The sequence below is a fragment of the Mercenaria mercenaria genome, chromosome 3 (genome assembly GCF_021730395.1).
Source record: "Mercenaria mercenaria strain notata chromosome 3, MADL_Memer_1, whole genome shotgun sequence".
NCBI classification, from domain to species: Eukaryota; Metazoa; Mollusca; class Bivalvia; order Venerida; family Veneridae; genus Mercenaria; species Mercenaria mercenaria.
The window spans coordinates 64,562,909-64,582,751 of record NC_069363.1 but is presented as its reverse complement, the minus strand read 5'-3'; the positions used below and the strand labels follow the sequence as shown (position 1 = coordinate 64,582,751).

Genomic DNA, 19,843 nt, shown 5'->3' with positions numbered 1-19,843 from the left:
ATATAGCCTAAATGACAAATAAAGTGGCATTATCAAACTTAGATGAGACTGGAAAAGTTTCATAAACACGAGGCCTAAATGAATGGTATTTGCAAGATGCAATAACGAATAAAAACATTTGTTTCAACAATTCAGAACTTTATTAATTTACAGACCTGTTAAACAGAAAAAAAGCTCATAAACCACAGACAGTGGGAACGAAAATAAGATGTAATTGGTCATTTTATGCTCTATTGACAGTTTGATTTGATTCAATTAAAGTTTTGGTGTACGTTTTAGTTGCATTTAAGAGGTAATGTCAACACAGTGTCATGCATACCCTAGATATCCAAAACTTCCAATCAGTGAATAATTAAATGATATTGATCAGATGAGATGCACGAAAGCTTCTTGGTTTCCTCTGCGGTTTTAGTCTTTCGCGGCTTGCCTTCGCTCTTCCACTGAGAACTTTGATGTGTCGGCCTGTCATCTCTTCTGACTTCTTATTTTGGCTTGAACAATTACCATCGTTAACTTGATTATCAAATGCCAGACAATCTTCAGGATAATGTATACACTTTTTCCCAATATCAAAGATACCAAGAGTTTTATCAGATACAAACTGTGCCATCTCTTCTTCTGTATCACTGAATTCAGACAAGCTGTCTGGAGTTTCACCGATGCAACATTCCTTAGAAGACTCAGTTGTAACATCTGAAAGTGTAAGTAAGCTATGGTTCGAACAGCTGGAAGACAAAGAGTCGGATGACCACGATTCTGAAGCAGCATTTAATTCTGCGATGGCGAAGTCATCCTTAAGATCACATTTATTCATCTTTTCTTCAACGTCGTTGTTGTTATTTAGATTGGTTGGTACGTCCTGCATTCGTTCGTGACTGCGATAGATCTGTTTAGTACTATGTTTGTTATTAAGATCGGGAAGGTTAACGGCTGTACTTTGGTGGACATGCGTACTAGTGTACGTTGGTGGCGGAACATTTGCGTTCCAGTTATAGTTTGGTGGCCAAACACCAAGGTTTGGACTGTAGGCAACATGGTCACTGACGTTTTGTTGTAGAGGCTTCGCGTGTTGGTGGGGTACGCCATTTATATACCATACTTCGTCGTCGAATTTTATGTCATGGTGTTGTGGTCTGCTGTGAACAAAATTAAGGTTTAGAACCTGTCCATTTTCTGCAGTTCCAGGCGGTGGATAATAAACATTTGGATAATTGTAAGGCTGGCTGCCATAATTTATACCCTGTTGTGATTGCCAGTTGAATGATGCCGCAGGAAATGCGGTTTGCTGACCTACATTCAATTGATCAGCAGTGCGTGTTTGATTGGCAGAACATTGGTTACTGTTCATATAAGCAGGGGTAGCGTATTGTGGATGTACACTGTGGTAGTAAGCGTTCGCCTGATTTACAGGCTGGCCATTATTTTGAGTATAATACTGAGTCTGCTGGCCACTTGTTGGATGATGTTGCAGGTTGAATAATAAATCAAGTTGATCAGTATTATGTGTTTGTTCATAATCCTGCTGTATATCAGTCCACTGTTCCTGATTGTTGCTACATTGAACGTGGTCATATTTCCTCTTGTTGTTTTGGTTGTGTGTACTGTCGTACTGCTGTTGAAATGCCCATTGATATTGACTGTATTGTGATGGTTGCTGTGGCTGCTGTTGCGGTTGCTGCTGCTGTTGCTCCTGGTGCTGCTGAGGTTGTTGCTGCTTTAATTCCTGCTGCTGCTGGTACTGCTGCTGCTGCTGTGGCTGTTGCTGTTGTGAGTTTTGTTGCTGCTGGCATTGTTTTTGTTGCTGTTGTTGTGCTTTCTGTTGCGTTCGCTGCTGCTGTTGTTGTTGCTGTTTTAATTTCTGTTGCTGTTGGGGTTGTTGTGGATGTATTTTCTGGTGTTGTTGTGGTTGCTCCTGTTGTAAAGTCTGTTTCTGCAGTAGTTGTTGTGGTTGTAATTTCTGTTGCTGCTGTGTTTGTTGCTGTTGTAATTTCTGTTGCTGCTGTGGTTGCTGCTGTTGTAAAGTCTGTTGCTGCTGTAGTTGTTGAGGTTGTTGCTGTTGAAATTTCTGTTGCTGCTGTGGTTGTTTCTGTTTTATTTGCTGTTGCTGCTGTGCTTGTTGCTGTAGTAATTGGTGTTGCGGCTGTGGTTGTTGTTGTAATTTCTGTTGATGCTGCGGTTGTTGTGGATGCTTCTGTGTTTGTTGCTGTTGTAATTTCTGTTGCTGTTGTGGTTGTTGGATTTGTGGCTGTTGTTGTTGTAATTTCTGTTGCTGCTGTGGTTGTTGTGGTTGCAGATTTTGGTGCTTCTGTGTTTGTTGCTGTTGTTGTTGCAGTTGTAATTTATGTTGTTGCTGCGTTTGTTGCTCTTGTAACTTCTGTTGCAGCTGTTTTTGTTGCTGCGCTTTTTGTTGTTGTGACTGCAGCTTTTGTGACTGCTGCTGATGGTGATCTAGTTGTTGCTGATTTTCTGTTAATGGTTGCTGTTGGTTTTGATGTTGATGATGCTTCTGCTGTTGATCAAGCTGTACTTGTTGCTTCTGCTGCTGCCACAGTTGTTGCTGATGCTGGTTTTGTCGCATTTCTTGTTGTTGTTGTTGCTGCTGGTGGTGGTGGTGCTGCTGCTGTATTTCATAATGGCATCGTTGCTGATGAGACCAGAACATTGACGTTTGGGCGGGTACCTGTGGTTTTCCTGGGCATTCAACACTAACAGTATACCACGGACTGTAAGAATGAGAGACAAACGCTGTGCCCTGAAAGATAGATCGGAAAAATAACATTGCTTCGAATGTACAATATGGAGAAAAACTTTGAGTAAAAGCCCAGATGGACGGAAAGCATTAGTATCGAGTATCTGTTACCTCGGAAGAATGAAACTAGAAAAAAACGAGATACGAACTCGCACTTCCAAATTTCGACTAAGGAAATAGCTGGAATTTCGAGACATGTAACCCAAAAGTTCTTCTTACCAACTGGAAATTTTAAATGGTAAAGTGCAATTCTTAAAGTGTCTACGTACTAACTTGAAATTTCGACTAAATAATCGAAATTTTAACTTAGTATATGTTTTAGGAAGAAAGAGGCCTGCGGCTTGAGGACTAAGGTCAAGAAAGGTTCGAACCTGGCCGGTCAGAAGTCAACGTCTATCATCTCAAAACATGTTTTTTTTCCCAGTCAGTCCAAGTGTTCTCGGAGACGAAAGTGATCAAGGACTTCTTTTGAGTCAATTTTACTAGTTCTTGAGTCGAGCGAATTTGGCTGAACCAGGGCCCTACCACTTTCAACAGGTCTGGTCAACGCCAAAATGCTATTACACTGGTATAATACCAAACCTATGTAATGACTTTGTTTCACTACTAAGAGGTTATCACGTGTTTGTAATAGCGAGCGTAGCTCGCGAGCAATGTGTAGGCGAATATAACAAAGGTGTGCCGAATGGGGCAAAGTGATGTAGCTGAAAAATTTTCCTCTCGTCTGGGCGCCGCCATTTTGGGTGCCGCCATTTTGTTCTACTTCCGTCAAAGTCGGGAAAATAGTGTTTTTTTTTTTAAATTTTATATTTGAGTTACAATCTCTATGTTCATTAGGTGTCTTTATTTTTAAAAAAGTTATGTTATGGAAATAATTTCAATTTTGCTTTTATTTACAAAGTGCGTGTCCCTAGAGGACAGGTGCTCACAGGAAATGCTTTGTTGGCAGTGAATACAGAACTTCATTTGATTGCTGAATATTATCCATCACTCAAAAATAATGCAAGAAAGATTTCCAGTTGGTAGAAAAATATATGAAGAACGCCACAAACCGGTAATGACGTCACCGTGACACCGGCTTTCCATAAATTTTGCAACGTATGATATTCGCTGTTACAGGTATAATGACACTAAATTTTTGTTTCTTTTCAAGTGAATAGGTTCTCGGAATTGTTTTAAGCAGTGAATAGTTTCTTTGCCGTTTAAGCTACGCTCGCTCAGAGGCTTTGCCTTTTTCATATTAAACCACGTCATATTTTTGGTCTTGTTTTTCAGACAATGACATCGTTTTAGATATAGAAGACGTTGGTTCAACTGATTTATACCATAATAGATTTGGGAAAAAGGAATTTAGATGTTTTGGCAGAAAAATAGCATGTGATTGAAAGAATAACTATTCTTGCATACCAGACTGGGATTTCTGGTGATTTCACCGGTGCTGGAAAACTCCATCTTACAACCCCGGGGTGTAAGATGACTCTCGTGCTGTAAATGACGTATAACGAACTATGTAGATTCTATGTACAGAAGATTTGTGTAGTAATAATAATGTTTTACGTAAAACGGAATAAAAATAAAATACCTTGATAGTTTCTCTTTGTTCCTTATAACATATTTCTCGATTCAAAAAACGTCATTTTTCGGAAATAACATAACGTTTCAATGCAGATGATAAAACAAAACCGGAACTATTACGTTGTTTTCGACTTTGTAACGTCATGACGTACTTCCTGTTTACGGACGTAAAGTTCCCGCGCTTTGTTAGTACGCTACTATAAGAAAAAAGTGCTATAAGAAAATCATTTGTTTGAATTTATTTTTACTATTATTTTTTTAATATGGCATGCAAGAAAAAGATTAATCACTGGCTGTAGGTGCAGATGGGAATATCTGGCTCTCGGGTAACTGTTAACGCGGTAAATCGGCAGGAGCCTCGTTATCGTTTTAACAGTTACCCTCGAGCCAGATATTCCCATCTGCACCTACAACTAGTGAAAGAATCTTATACGCTCATACCTTTCCACATTGAATTTAGTAAACTTGTTGAATAAAGATGATAAAATGCTCGACAGAACCTCGCACTATATTGTTTTATTCAACTTGTTTAATAAATGCTATATGAAAGGACACTGTGAAATTATTTTGAAATCGTACAAGCGCTGTCATAGAATTTAAAGCTTTTCCTTCAATTTTGCAAGGATGACCAAGCTTTGGAGGGATATGAAAGAGGAATATCCAAGTAACATCGCTGTAAAGTTTTGTTGAAATTGATTTAATGGTTAAGGAAGAAACGTTCTTGAAGAAATTGTGGACGGACAGACGGACATTCAACGACCCTAAAACCATCATGAGCATTTCTTGCTCAAGTGAGCTAATAATGCGCATCCGGCACTAATTTACTTTCAATTTCAAAACGAGAAAAAAAATCCTTCTTATCATTAAACTGATTGATATGAATTTTGATAAAATGATTATTGAACAAAACTTCTTTCAGGAAACGTGCTTTTGTAACGTTTTGCTTGTAATAAAGGAGGCAGTAAACAGTTTTGAGCTGTTAGTGTCGAATTGGCCGGGTGAAATTTACAAATAAGAGGCAATTTACGGAATGAAGTGCATATTTGAACTTCTAAATAATAATAATTGCTAGAATTGAAGTTTCAGCGGCTAGAATTGAGTTTCACTTATTTAAAAAAAATCAGTTGAGTAGCCTTGATCTTGATAGTATGACGTAATGACTTGCAGGAGCGTATACATGCTTCCTCTGAGCTAGCTTAAAGTGGGGTTGTCATTTTAGCAGGGGCCTCAGGAAAACTGGAACAGTGAAAAAACGGTACGGATGGCACATATATTTGAGCTTATTTTCAGATTTTACAGTGTTACTGGAGTATGGAACAGTGTAGCAATTGGGGCTATCGTTTTCAGGGAATTTTCTGCAGCGATTTAAAAATCGGCAAATTTAGCTTTTTTCGTCACCAGTTTCCGCGACCGGGAGAGCACAAAATTCAGGTCTTGTAAACAGAAAACTAGATATTAGAGATGTATTGTAGATGGTTTGTAACGATAGACATACAGTGGTGTTAATGTTGCAATATCTTTATTTCAGGTGTGTGGTTACAGACTTTTGTGTGAGGTTTTGAAAGTTAGGTAGGCGACTCTAAGCCGAGAAGCTCAGAAAACTGTTTACTGCCTCCAAAGTGTACATAGTATTTGTAGTTAAGGAAGTAGAATCGTAATGACAATCGGCCATTTCCGTTTGATTTCGTATTCTCGTCTATTATTTCGGCATTCTTCGATGAAAACCAGAGAATGCTGAAATCACATCCGGAGGAAACGCAATCGAACAGATGTTACCTATTGTCATTACGGGTCTACTACCTTAATCCTTTCAAGGATTCTGCTCTTACTTTTTCTTTTAAAGCCAGTTTTCTAGATATAAAAAATCTTACCGATGTCTTTAGATCCAGATTTGATAGCTTATCATTGGTAACCGTGAAGTCACCAGCTTCATTAGCTATCCAGGTAGTTTCCGGAAGTGTGCTATCTTTGGTGCTGCCATCTTGTTTTTGAACAGTCTCCGTCTTATCTTCTACCTCACTGGACGGTGTAAGTCGGTTTTTCATTTCTTCCGTATTTTGATTTGAACCTTCGTTTTCCCGGGTCAATGTTCTAGGATGTATAGAGGGTATTACTGAATCACAAGTGTCATGTTCTAAAGGTATTAAGCGAGACAATATGCGACTACGTTTAGCCGGAGAATGATTCAACTTCGAATGTTTTTCATGAGTGTCATCTTGCTGTTTACTAATTTCAGACTCGGACTGATTTGTCTCAATTTCTGTTTTCACGTTTGCATCAGTCTCGCAAGAGTTAGTGAAGGTATCTTGCTTGGATGAATGACACTGTAGGTCCTCCGAACTTTTTGAAAAGAGCGCAACCAGAACACTTTTTGTCGAATAATCGTCAGTTAAGCAATGGGGTTGCTCACGCTGGATATCTTCCGACCAAAATCTTCGTGTTGCATTTATCTGTGACCACATGTCAATGTTTTCACATTCATTGCCGACAAAATAGGGAGCAGGCTCCACTTTCTCTTCGTTTGTTTGTAACTTTGATTCTATGTTGTCGATATGTTGGGCTTTGTCTTTTTGTCCAGAAACTTTAAATGAATCATTATTCGCCAGTTTCTTACTTTCACCTCGAAGATCTCGGAGAAATTGTTGGTATTTGTTGAAGTACGTATTGGCAAACCCCGATGGATTCACGATATCCAAAAAACAGTTAAAAGCGTCTGGACTGTCCTGAATTTGGTCTTCATTACTATAGTTATGTTGGTCTGCGGTCTGTCCAAATTGAAGGCCCTGGAACGTGCTACAAGATTCGAGGGATATCGGTGTTCATAATAAAATCACATCGGGAATATGAAAACAAGAGAGTCATGATGACCCTGGATCGCTCACCTGAGTAATATGAGCTACATGGACAAGTGTAAGAGATCAGGTAAGAAAGTCAAATATAAGTTAGCATTGAATTCTTTCCCCAGTTGTGTGAACATATGTTTCAAATGTCCAACTGATGCTAAAATATTAAGAAAGTAGGTCAGTAGGTCACATTCGTGGTCACTGAAAGTCAGTTTTCAGATCGGTGTGCAAAACTGTATATGTCATCCAAATTTCAAGGCTGTATCTTAAAAAACAAGAAAGTAGGTCAGTAGGTCAAGGTCACAGTCAAATGACCCCTTATTACTTGGGGTCATGAGGTAGTCTGGGAAATATGATCAGATAATTTTTGAAGTATTATTTCCTATATAACTCATAAAAAAACTAAGTGACCCCGGGCGGGGCTTTAAATGGACCCTGGGTAAAGGACCACTAGACAATGCCACATGTAAAACATCTAAGCTGTGTGCCTCTCAGTTTAAGAGAAGAACATTTTGTTATGTTTTTCCTATAGAACTCTATGTAAATTCAAGGGACCATGGGGCGGGGCCAATATTGACCCTGGGGTCATAACTTGAACAATCTTGATAAAAGTCCACTAGACAATGCCACATACCAAATATCTAAGCTCTAGGTCTTCAGGTTTCAGAGGAGAAGATTTTTGAAATTTTTAATATAGCCATATAGGGGAAAAAAAGCCCCGCCCCCTGGCAGCCATGTTAGAGGATCACCTAGAGATCATTTCTACAAAATATTTTTGAAGTCCAGCTAACAGTTTCTGAGAAGAAGATTTTTAAAGATTTTCCTTTCGGTTGCCATGGCAACCACAGTTCTAAATGGATTTTAATTCTTTGGGCAATTTTGAGAGGGGCCACCCAAGGATCATTTCTGTGAAGTTTAGTGTAAATCTGCCGTATGGTTTTGAAGAAGAAGATTTTTGAAATTTACAATATAGCTATATAGGGAAAATAAGCCCCGCCCCCTGGCGGCCATGTTTTTTACCGAAATAGAACGGCTTAAGCAATTTTGGTAGAGGGTCACCAAGAGATTATTTCTACAAAATATTTTTGAAATCCATCTAACAGTTTCTGAGAAGAATATTTTTAAAGATTTTCCTTTCGGTTGCCATGGCAACCAAAGTTCTGCATGGATTTCAATTCTTCGGGCAATTTTGAAAGGGGGTCACCCAAGAATCATTCCTGTGAAGTTTGGTGTAAATCTGCCCAGTTGTTTTGAAGGAGAATATTTTTTTAGAAATTGTTGACACACGACACACGACGGACGACGGACATCGAGCAGTCACAAAAGCTCACATTGAGCCTTTGGCTCAGGTGAGCTAATAATCTAAGAAACATTCTAACATGACTCGGTTAGATTTCCAGTTAAACAAAGAAGGAAATCAAGCTCCGTATATTCTGCGATAAACAACGGTTGACGCGCGAGAGCATTATGACGTCAATTATGACGTCAAATTGCCACATGACGTCTGATACATTACTCCTCGCGTAAATGAAGTCCAGCATAATATTTATTGAAATACATCAATGAGCATGTCAGAATGAAAACAATCTAGGCCTTCTTGTGATTTATCGTCTTATTTACTACGGTTCATCGTTCAGATGCTTCAGTATTTAACCACTCGGGCTAACGCCCTCGTGGTTCAATTCCTACGCATCTGAACTCTGAACCGTGGTAAATCAGACGATAAACCACTCGAAGGCCTAGATTATTTGTTAAATATGTACCAGAACATACGTAATACAATGTATACGTTTGTATTTAAACATGACGAAGAATTTTTATGCCTGCGGAATAATTTCACGAGAGCATAGCATAAACATGTAAACAAGAGGATGAAAGATAGAAGCACGAATACATGGCGCATGTATGGCGCCAAATATATCAGGCTGGTGTTATGTCAATGTAGCCGTGTTTTAAAAAATATTTAAACACGAGAAGTACATCGTCCTGTGGAGTAATTCAGAAGTGCGAAGTCGTCTAAAGAGAGTAATTCTGCGCGCCTAATAACCGATTCAGGGTGTGCGAATTAAGAATCATATCATTTTGATTCTGAAATATCATTTATTTAATTGACAGATCAAATGTGATAACACTCTCTGTGCCTGTATCGCGCAAAATTATATGTCGACAAATATTACTGTGTTAAAATGAAAATGTGCAATTTTTTACATTAGAAATATCAAATAACCCCAGGGTTATTGCGTTGTTTATCCTCTGATTTGCCACAGTTCAGAGTTTAGATGCGAAGGATTTGAATCAAGTGGGCAATAAGCCGCAAGTATCTTATTAAAGAACTTTGGTAAGTGAGACGATAAACAATAAGAAGGCTTCTAACATATATATACTCATAAAAACTTGATGATGAAAATTATGCTGAACTTCATTCATCGGATTAGTAATGAATGTGGTTATATGACGTCATCATTAACTGGGCTCTGTCGAGGGCATCCTTCGGCCATTTTAGAAAAGTCAGTATTTTTCATAACAACCGGAGAATGCCGAAATTGCACACGGAGACTACGTAAACAAACGGAAATTGCCGACTGTCATCAGGGGTCCATTACCTTATTAAATAGAGGATAATTGTTGGTTTCGGTGTAATATCACGTTATAATTTCACCGAGTGGGCACCAAAAGTGATATTTTCACGAGTGGCGCAGCCACGAGTGAAAATAACAACTTTTGGTGTTCACGAGTGAAGTTACCGTGATATTACATCGATACCAACAATTTTTCTGTTTATTTTATGTCTAGAACTCTACTTTTGTTCTGTTTATTTCAGTAAAATGTCGAAATTTGTGGGAAATTTTATCAGGAAGCATCGCAAAGATGACGTCATTTTAACGACGTCATCGTCATATTGTTTCCGGCTTTCAGTACGCGTGGTAAACTTTTTAAACGTTAATCCGGGTATCAGATTTGATAATTTTCACTGAGTGGCCAGTGAGTTTATCAGGATATAATTCACAGTTATATTTCGATAAACCACCGAAAAACATAAAATAAATGATAGTTAATTAGTTTTGTGATAAAGCACTGAAGAACGTGATAAAAATTTGGTACTTACAGGCGAGGATCGAAAGGGTTATTGTATCGTACAACATTGTCTTTCCATATGCTGTTTTGCTTTCTGTCATCTTCGAAAAGGGCGTTTGTAATCTACAAAACAAAATCTACTTGCATAATAATCATATGCATACGGTGTTTCATTAGGGCTATCGTTGTATCATCCCTTCGCTCTGTAGATAAGTAAAGGCGATAGTGCCATGATACGATGTGAAGATACGATGCGAAGACACGATATTAATTTAATGGCGGAAATACGATATTACGATGCGAGACCGCGAAAACACAATAACGCGATAATACGATGCGAAGATGCGATGATACAATGCGAAACGCGAAAACACGATAAAAAAATGTAATCAATACCTCAATGTCGCACTTTCGCATTTCGTATCTTATTATTGGGCTGTCACCTGACCAATCTTTTATAGGAATAAGGTCAGTAATTCGGTCGAAAAATGTGCTTCCGTGGTGTATCGAAAGAAGTCCATAATAAATAGATCCTAATTTTCCCATTTTTTGCGCAAATTCGTGTAGAACGAGTGCTTTAATCACATTTTTTTCACTGCTAGAATACATTCTGTATGAAATGAGACGGTTTTCATGTTTATACACCCCACATGGCAAGTTTTGCAGATCGAAACCGGAAGTAGGTGTTTATTGTGCGGACAAGGCTATATACCAATAAAAGAAATTGTTCTTTGTTTCATATAAAATTCAACTACTTCAGAACAATTTTTTTACAGTTTCTAGATTTTTACTCCGTCGTAGACCTATTTTCCACAAGGATTCCATACAATTGCTTCAAGAAAACGAAAAGAAAAAGGGGTGTTGAATAGAATGCAGTGAAATGCAAGTCAGCTGAAGTCAGGTACCCTCATACTGCCGCATTTCAGAAAGCGGTCCGCAGAATAAACACCCTACTTTCGTTTTCAAGTAAACAACTCGAAAACATGCGAATATTAGCATGAAAAGTGTCCTATTTTATGTAAAATTCATTCCACAAGTGAAATAATGCCCATTTGGCCCCCGATTTACGCGCAAATGCGCGAAAAATGGAAAAAAAATTAGGATCTATTTATTAGGAACTTCTTCTACACCACGGAAGCACATTTTTGACCGAATTACTGCATTATAACCACAAGAGCCATTTTTTAGGTAGCAGACCACAACTGACTGACATTTCACTACCCTATTTTCTTTTCATTTTTTCGTTAATTTATGATAGAACTTTCATGAAAAATAGGTGTAGGAAAAAGTGATGTTCTATAAAGATACGTAAAGACGACCTGAAAGTTGTCGTTTTTTTAAAATGAAACAAAGAAGGATTTGAATTACTGACTTTCAAACAGGGCGAAGGGGAGAAACAATGATGACCCTAATGAGAAAACATGAAAACACTGCAGTTATTATTTTGCTCATTCCTTTGCTCAATGTCGCACTTTCGCATCGTGTTTTTACGTCTTCGTATCTTATTATCGTGCTGTCACCTGACCAATCTACAGGGTGAGAGGGAGAAACAATGATGACCCTAATGAGAAAACATGAAAACACTGCAGTTATTATTTTGCTCCTTCCTTTGCTCAATGTCGCACTTTCGCATCGTGTTTTTACGTCTTCGTATCTTATTATCGTGCTGTCACCTGACCAATCTACAGGGTGAAGGGGAGAAACAATGATGACCCTAATGAGAAAACATGAAAACACTGCAGTTATTATTTTGCTCCTTCCTTTGCTCAATGTCGCACTTTCGCATCGTGTTTTTACGTCTTCGTATCTTATTATCGTGCTGTCACCTGACCAATCTACAGGGTGAAGGGGAGAAACAATGATGACCCTAATAAGAAAACATGAAAACAATGCAGTTTTCAATTTGCTCCTTCCTTCGGTTTCTATCGCCGCCCACTGCCTGCTTTAATGACTTTTGACATGTTATAATGCTGCAAAACGCAAGTTTAGTATGAATAAAAGGCTACAAAATTAGGCTAAGTCAGGTTGGCATTAAACTGAAATAAGAAGTTACATTAGTTACAGAAATTTAGGATTGAACTAGCTTGTTGACAGTGTTGGGCTTCGTGTCATGAACTTGCCTCAAAAACAAAAACATACCTACAATTCATAATCTTACCTGAAAAGACATATCTGCACTTTACAATCTTACATCAAAAGCACAGCCGCATTTCATGAGCATACCTTAAAGGCATAGCTGTACTTTATGACCTTATCTCAAAAACAAAGCAGCACTTTATGGTCTTACCTCAAAAACATAGCAGGACTTTATAATATCACCTCAAAACACACATAGAAGCACTTTATGATCTTACTTCAAAATATAGCAGCACTTTATGATCTTACCTCAAATTATCACATGTTTGACGTCGCGGGGGTGTAATAAAGCCATTTGATAAAAATGATAGCAATGATAATACACTAGTGTAATAAAGCTTTGACATCGACGTCGTTTATAGTATAGGAGACGTTGGTCAAATTGACTTGTTTATATAGTAAAAGAAAGTAGAACTTTTGATGTTTCGAGAGGAAAGGCCAACATGTGATAAAAGAATATTACATTTGTGACTTTCCACATTGAATTTATTAAACTCGTTTAATAAAATTGATAAAATGCTCGGCAGAGCCTCGCATTTTATTATTTTATTCAACTCGTTTAATAAATTCGATATGAAAAGACACTCATATAATATCCTCTATGTATAGCAGCACTTTACAATATCATCTCAAAAACAAATAATCTTACCTCAAAACATAAAAGACCTGTATCTTATGACATAGCTGCACTGTATGATCTTACCTAAAAAGTTAAAAAACCTAACTGTTCTTTATTATCTTGCCTCAAAAACGTAACAATAAACTTACCTCATTATGACCTGGTTTCAGGAGAGGGTTGTTGGGTATGTCAGCCTCTATCAGAATGGGATCAACATCTGTTAGACTGCAAAGATCACGCTTTTAATTGTAAATATTTCTAAAGCTTCCCATGGTTTATATTTTTTCTACAAGGACAGATGGCCACAAGACAATGAAAAGTGAGACGAGACGCACTGCATACAAGATTGAACCATTCATTTTAAATTGATAACACGTTACTTGTAGACGCAGCGTAAAAGTGCTACTGTTTAAATTGTAGATCCACTATTTCCGAAAAAAAAAGAGATAAAAAATGTCCAAGTACAAAAATAAGAAACTCCCATCTGATGACTAAAAAAGTATAGAAATGGTTATAAAATACACTCTAAACTAGAGCTACATAAATTTTAAAAAGTATCAAAAAATCTCGCTGTTACTTCCACATGGTACCAGTATTTGACTACGCGGAGACTGCTCTAAAGGAAACACAGAAAATATCTTTGCAGTTCAAAAGAGGGCAGCTCTACTTATATAGAAAAAATCCTACAAGACATTATCCAGTACTATTTTATGTTTACTTAAATGTAAATATAAATACAATTTATAAAACTACCTGCTTAAAAGAGGCATTTGTGACCCTTCGTGCTAAAACTATTTTGAATTTTAATCATTCTTTTTCTTTTAAGACTGTACAAATTTGGAAGTAGAATTATCTACGCCACTTATTCAGTTAGAAATACGAGTGCTTACTTAACACCTTCTTTAAACAATACAGTATAATGCCGCGTTTTGCATTGCATATGAAAATGTTTGGTTTATTTTTCAATTTGTTACGCCTCATCGTCAATACGATTTGTATAATTGTGTCTATAACCCTGTCTAAATAAAGACTTTATTATTATTATTATTATTATTATTATTACAAAGGTCTGGGACACCTTTACTAAACTTTACCGGTACGCACTTTCAATAAACAGTCTCCATGGCTAACACCACACCCCCGTTTTCTTTTTTTTCTATTAAAAAGATACTTGTTACAATTGATTTAAGTCATTGTAACAAGCACACCCGCGTAGAATGCACTTTACTGGTCCCCGGATGTTTACAAGTTGGGGTGTGGGGCAAAGCGGGGGTGTGGGGGCAGTAGCCCCAAAAACATATTCATTTAAAAATAAAGTTACCCTTTATAACTTTTAATCTTTAAGACATTTCTATACGGACCGCTAAAGTGCAAGTGCTCCGGACACCCTACCCTTTTAAAATCCTAGCAGGAAGTGCATACAGGTAAACTAACCGCAATCTTATAAAATCATGATAGGCAGTTATACAACCATTTTTAAAATTAAAATCAGGGTTCCTGACTCATAACGTGATGACCCCTTTTGTCGTAATACGTCTACATCAATTAACATGTAAGAATTAGGATAAAAGATATTCTGCAGCATCTGATCAAAAAAGTCAAAATGTTTTTAAACATACCCTTCATCGTAACGTTTCGGATCAAATTTTTCAAACAATTTCTCCCCATGAAGAGGTCCACTTCCGTCTCTTCTAGCATCGAATCTGATTCCAGCAAGTATATCCGTAAGAGAAGTGGTCTTAAGTCGCACATTTATCTGTTCATGTTTCTCAATGATGTCAACAATCGTTGACGACAAACTGTCGGAATACCAATTTTCGTTGTTTCTTTGGGTTTTCATAAACTGTATTGCTTTTAGTGAATTGATTCCAGCAAATGCATTTGATAATGTATTATCGTCATCAAAATCTCTGTAATACATAAATTCAGTGTTGTCGAACTCCATATAGCACCATCCATCAGTGAACTCAAAATGCTGAACTATTATTGCCGGAAGCCATAAGAATGACGTCACATGTATACAACGTAATCAACGCCATGACACCGCGACGTATATTTTGCCGCTACTTGGTGTAGTAAATTGTGGTAAAATATAAAATTTGCCGGGTGAATGTATTTTCTAAGAATATTTAATTTAAGTGTTTCGTGAAAACCACCGTACAGTATGTTTTATTTTGTGTAAAACTTTAATACATAGCAACCTTTATAGGACGAACACCAGCTGTTGTATATACAATTATATGTATCTGTATATTCATGTCTTGATGTACATTTACTATCATGTCTTGTGTGATAATTGCAATAAAATATGATTAAACTAAAACACCAGCTGGAAGTCTGAAACGCGTTTTTATACAGAGGTTGTTGCTATGGAGAGGTTAATGCACAAAAGATTTTACTTTGTGAAAAGATGTTTGCTCTTTGTGATTGTCATTAACAGGGGTATGACTGTAGATACAGTAGTTCTGTTTCTGAATATTTTCCAGGCAAGGTACAAACTTGCGATATTTTTCTATGTAGTTCCTAACTCATATTAGTTATAGTAGAGTATTATACGGCGAGTTAATATTTTTCGAAAAATTAATGAATTTTTTAGTAGCATTATTCAGCGTATATTGAAAAAAAACTTAATTATTATTACCAATAGCTATATCTATGCTATATAATTTAAGGAAGGTCCATTAAACTTTAACTTGTGACAGACGTTATTGAATTCACGACAAGTTTGGCATTGATATTTCGTTTTGTTAAAGTAAACCTATTTGTTAGAAATAGTAGACTCATTCTGTTATCTTGGTGTGAAGTTTTCTTCGAATGGTTCTTTAACTGACGCCGTTAAAGCACTGTCTGAGCAAGCACTTAAAGCTGTAAATGGTTTATATTCACTCTTTACCAGGTTAAAATTTGATGTCAAAACAAAATTGTTACTGTTCGACCGCATGGTTGAACCAATACTTTTATACTGTGCAGAAGTGTGGGGAGTATATAACACAAGCTTTGTTCATTGAGTACATATGAAATTTTGCAAAAAGCTGCTAGGAGTTAAACAACAAACGCCAAATATGGCAGTCCTTGGAAAGTTAGGAAGATATCCTATTTCAATTTTATGTAAGGAGAGAGTCTTGAAGTATTGGTTAAAACTTATAAATAATCCGGGTTCAATTATGGCAAATATTTTCAACACTCAATGTAACAATATAAACTCTCCAAGGTGTAAATTTTGGGCTAAACATGTTAAAATCCTGTTAGATCAGTTAGGATATGGATATCTATGGGACAATACTGAATTGAATGTTAATTATTCATCTATGTTAAAAACCCGACTATGAGAAGTGTGTGAAGTTGGCGAGAAGTTCGACATTCGACATTGAACATTCGATCTCAGAACGACATTGGACATTTGAGGCGTGAAGTTGACAATAAGTTAAACTTTCGACATTGAACATTCGATCTCAGAACGACATTGAACATTCGATACCATAACGACATTGGACATTCAATTTTAGAACGACATTAGACATTCGAATCCAGAACGACATTGGACATTCAATTTTAGAACGACATTAGACATTCGAATCCAGAACGGAATTGGACATTCAATTTTAGAACGACATTAGACATTCGAATCCAGAACGACATTGGACATTCGATACCAGAACGACATTGGACATTCGATTTCAGAACGACATTGGACATTCGATTTCAGAACGACATTGGACATTTGATACCAGATCGACATTGGACATTCGATTTCAGAACGACATTGGACATTCGATACCAGAACGACATTGGACATTCGATTTCAGAACGACATTGGACATTCGATTTCAGAACGACATTGGACATTTGATACCAGATCGACATTCGACATTCGATTTCAGAACGACATTCAACATTCGATACCAGAAGGACATTGGACATTCGATTTCAGAACGACATTCGACATTCGATTTCAGAACGACATTGGACATTTGATACCAGAACGACATTAGAAATTCTATTTCAGAACGACATTGGACATTCGATTTAAGAACGACATTGGACATTTGATACCAGAACGACATTGGACATTCGATTTCAGAACGACATTTGACATTCGATTTCAGAATGACATTGGACATTTGATACCAGAACGACATTCGACATTCGATTTCAGATCGACATTGAACATTCGATTTCAGAACGACATTCGACATTCGATACCAGAACGACATTGGACATTCGATTTCAGAACGACATTGGACATTCGAGCCTAGAACGTTATTGGACATTCGAACACAGAACGACATTGGACATTGAAATCCAAAACGACATTGGACATTCGAATCTAGAACGACGTTGGACATTCGAATCCAGAACGACATTAGACATATGAACCCAGAACGACATTGGACATTCGAATCCAAAATGACATTGGACATTCGAACCTAGAACGACATTGGACATTCGAATCCAGAACGACATTAGACATACGAACCCAGAACGACATTGGACATTCGAATCCAAATCGACATTGGACATTCGATCTTAGAACGACATTGGACATACGAACCAAGAACGACATTGGACATTCGAATCCAAAACGATATTATTAGTGTCAGTTAGCACCGATTCCTGAAAGTCTGTGAGTGCTCCTGAAAGTGTCACAGACCACTTAAAATGATTTAAAAAGAAACAGGAACTACTTGGTTAGTGTTATCACTCCTGGCACCAGTTCTTGAAAGTCTGCGATTCCTCCTAATGTGTCGAAGACCGTTCTGATGGTTTGAAAGGACACGTGGATTGCTGGTTCGGTGTTTTCTACCATGGCACCGATTCCTGAAAGTCTGCGAGTGCTCCTGAAAGTGTCGCAGACCATTCTAAATGATTGATAAAGAAACGTGGACTATTGTGACGATGTTTTCTCCCTTGGCACCGTTTCCTGAAAGTCTGAGAGTCCTCCTGAAAGTGTCGCAGACCATTCTGAATGATTAAAAAAGAAACATGGACTATTGTGACGATTTTTTCTCCCTTGGAATCGTTTCCTTAAAGTCTGCGAGTCCTCCTGAAAGTGTCGCAGACCATTCTAAATGATTGATAAAGAAACATGGACTATTGTGACAATGTTTTCTCCCTTGGCACCGTTTCCTGAAAGTCTGCGAGTGCTCCTTAAAGTGTCGTAGACCATTCTAAATTACTTAAAAAGAAACATGGACTATTGTGACGATGTTTTCTCCCTTGGAACCGTTTCCTGAAAGTCTGAGAGTTCTCCTGAAAGTGTCACAAACCGTTTATAATCGGTTGAATTAATACAGAGGCTAATGGGACGGTGCTTTCTCACTTGGCATCTATTCTTGAAAGTCTGCGAGTGTTCCTGAAAGTGTCACAGATTTTTTTTTAATGATAAAAAAGAAACAAGAACTACTTGGTTAGTGTTATCTCTCTTGGTACCGGTTCTTGAAAGTCTGCGAGTCCTCCTGAAATGTCACAGACCGTTCTTAATAGGTTGAAATGATAGTTCTTGTGAACTTCCAAAAGAAACAAGAACTATCATTTCAACCCATTAAGAACGGTCTGTGACATTTTTAGGAGGACTCGCAGACATTCAAGAATAGATGTCAAGTGAGAAAACACCGTCCCATTAGCTTCTGTATCAAATCAACCGATTATAAACGGTCTGTGACACTTTCAGGAAACGGTGCCAAGGAAGAAAAAATCTTCACAATAGTCCACGTTTCTTATTCAATCATTTAGAATGGTCTGCGACACTTTCAGGAGCACTCGCAGACTTTCAGGAATCGGTGCCAAGGTAGAAAACACCGAACCAGCAATCCACGTGTCCTTTCAAACCATCAGAACGGTCTTCGACACATTAGGAGGAATCGCAGACTTTCAAGAACTGGTGCCAGGAGTGATTACACTAACCAAGTAGTTCCTGTTTCTTTTTAAATCATTTTAAGTGGTCTGTGACACTTTCAGGAGCACTCACATACTTTCAGGAATCGGTGCTAACTGACACTAATAATATCGTTTTGGAATCGAATGTCCAATGTCGTTCTGGGTTCGTATGTCTAATGTCATTCTGGATTCGAATGTCCAATGACGTTCTTAGTTCGAATGTCCAATGTCGATTTGGATTTGAATGTCCAATGTCTTTCTTGGTTCGTATGTCCAATGTCGTTTTGGATTCGAATGTCCAATGTCGTTCTGGGTTCGTATGTTTAATGTCTTTCTGTATTCGAATGTCCAATGTCGTTGTAGATTCGAATGTCCAATGTCGTTTTGGATTCGAATGTCCAATGTCGTTCTGTGTTCAAATGTCCAATGTCGTTCTAGGCTCGAATGTCCAATGTCGTTCTGGATTCGAATGTCCAATGTCGTTCTAGATTCGAATGTCCAATGTCGTTTTGGATTCGAATGTCCAATGTCGTTCTGTGTTCAAATGTCCAATGTTGTTCTAGGCTCGAATGTCCAATGTCGTTCTGAAATCGAATGTCCAATGTTGTTCTGGTATCGAATGTCGAATGTCGTTCTGAAATCGAATGTTCAATGTCGATCTGAAATCGAATGTCCAATGTCGATCTGATATCGAATGTCGAATGTCGTTCTGAAATCGAATGTTCAATGTCGATCTGAAATCGAATGTCGAATGTCGTTCTGAAATCGAATGTTCAATGTCGATCTGAAATCGAATGTCCAATGTCGATCTGATATCAACACAGAACGACATTGGACATTCGAATCCAAAACGACATTGGACATTCGAATCTACAACGACATTGGACATTCGAATACAGAAAGACATTAGACATACGAACCCAGAACGACATTGGACATTCGAATCCAAAACGACATTGGACATACGAA

At 37.7% G+C, this 19,843-nt stretch overlaps 1 protein-coding gene across 1 annotated transcript; it reads right to left on the bottom strand.

Moving 5' to 3' along the window:
- Positions 1-259: 259 nt before the first annotated feature.
- On the bottom strand, positions 260-15,008 carry LOC128555679 (putative mediator of RNA polymerase II transcription subunit 26). Its single transcript, XM_053538761.1, has 5 exons — positions 14,617-15,008; positions 13,147-13,222; positions 10,274-10,365; positions 6,196-7,117; positions 260-2,752 (listed from the first exon to the last, which is right to left on the bottom strand). Exons 1-5 carry the CDS (start codon positions 14,940-14,942, stop codon positions 353-355), a joined length of 3,816 nt encoding a protein of 1,271 aa, XP_053394736.1. The 5' UTR covers positions 14,943-15,008; the 3' UTR covers positions 260-352.
- Positions 15,009-19,843: the final 4,835 nt, after the last annotated feature.

Excerpts from the sequence above, each read along its gene's own strand:
- LOC128555679 (XM_053538761.1), bottom strand. The coding sequence starts at position 14,942 with ATGGAGTTCGACAACACTGAATTTATGTATTACAGAGATTTTGATGAC. Across the intron at positions 10,366-13,146 it reads TGAAACCAGGTCATAATGAG|ATTACAAACGCCCTTTTCGA; the intron begins GTAAGTTTATTG and ends TTTGTTTTGTAG. Across the intron at positions 2,753-6,195 it reads ATCTGGATCTAAAGACATCG|GGCACAGCGTTTGTCTCTCA; the intron begins GTAAGATTTTTT and ends TCTATCTTTCAG.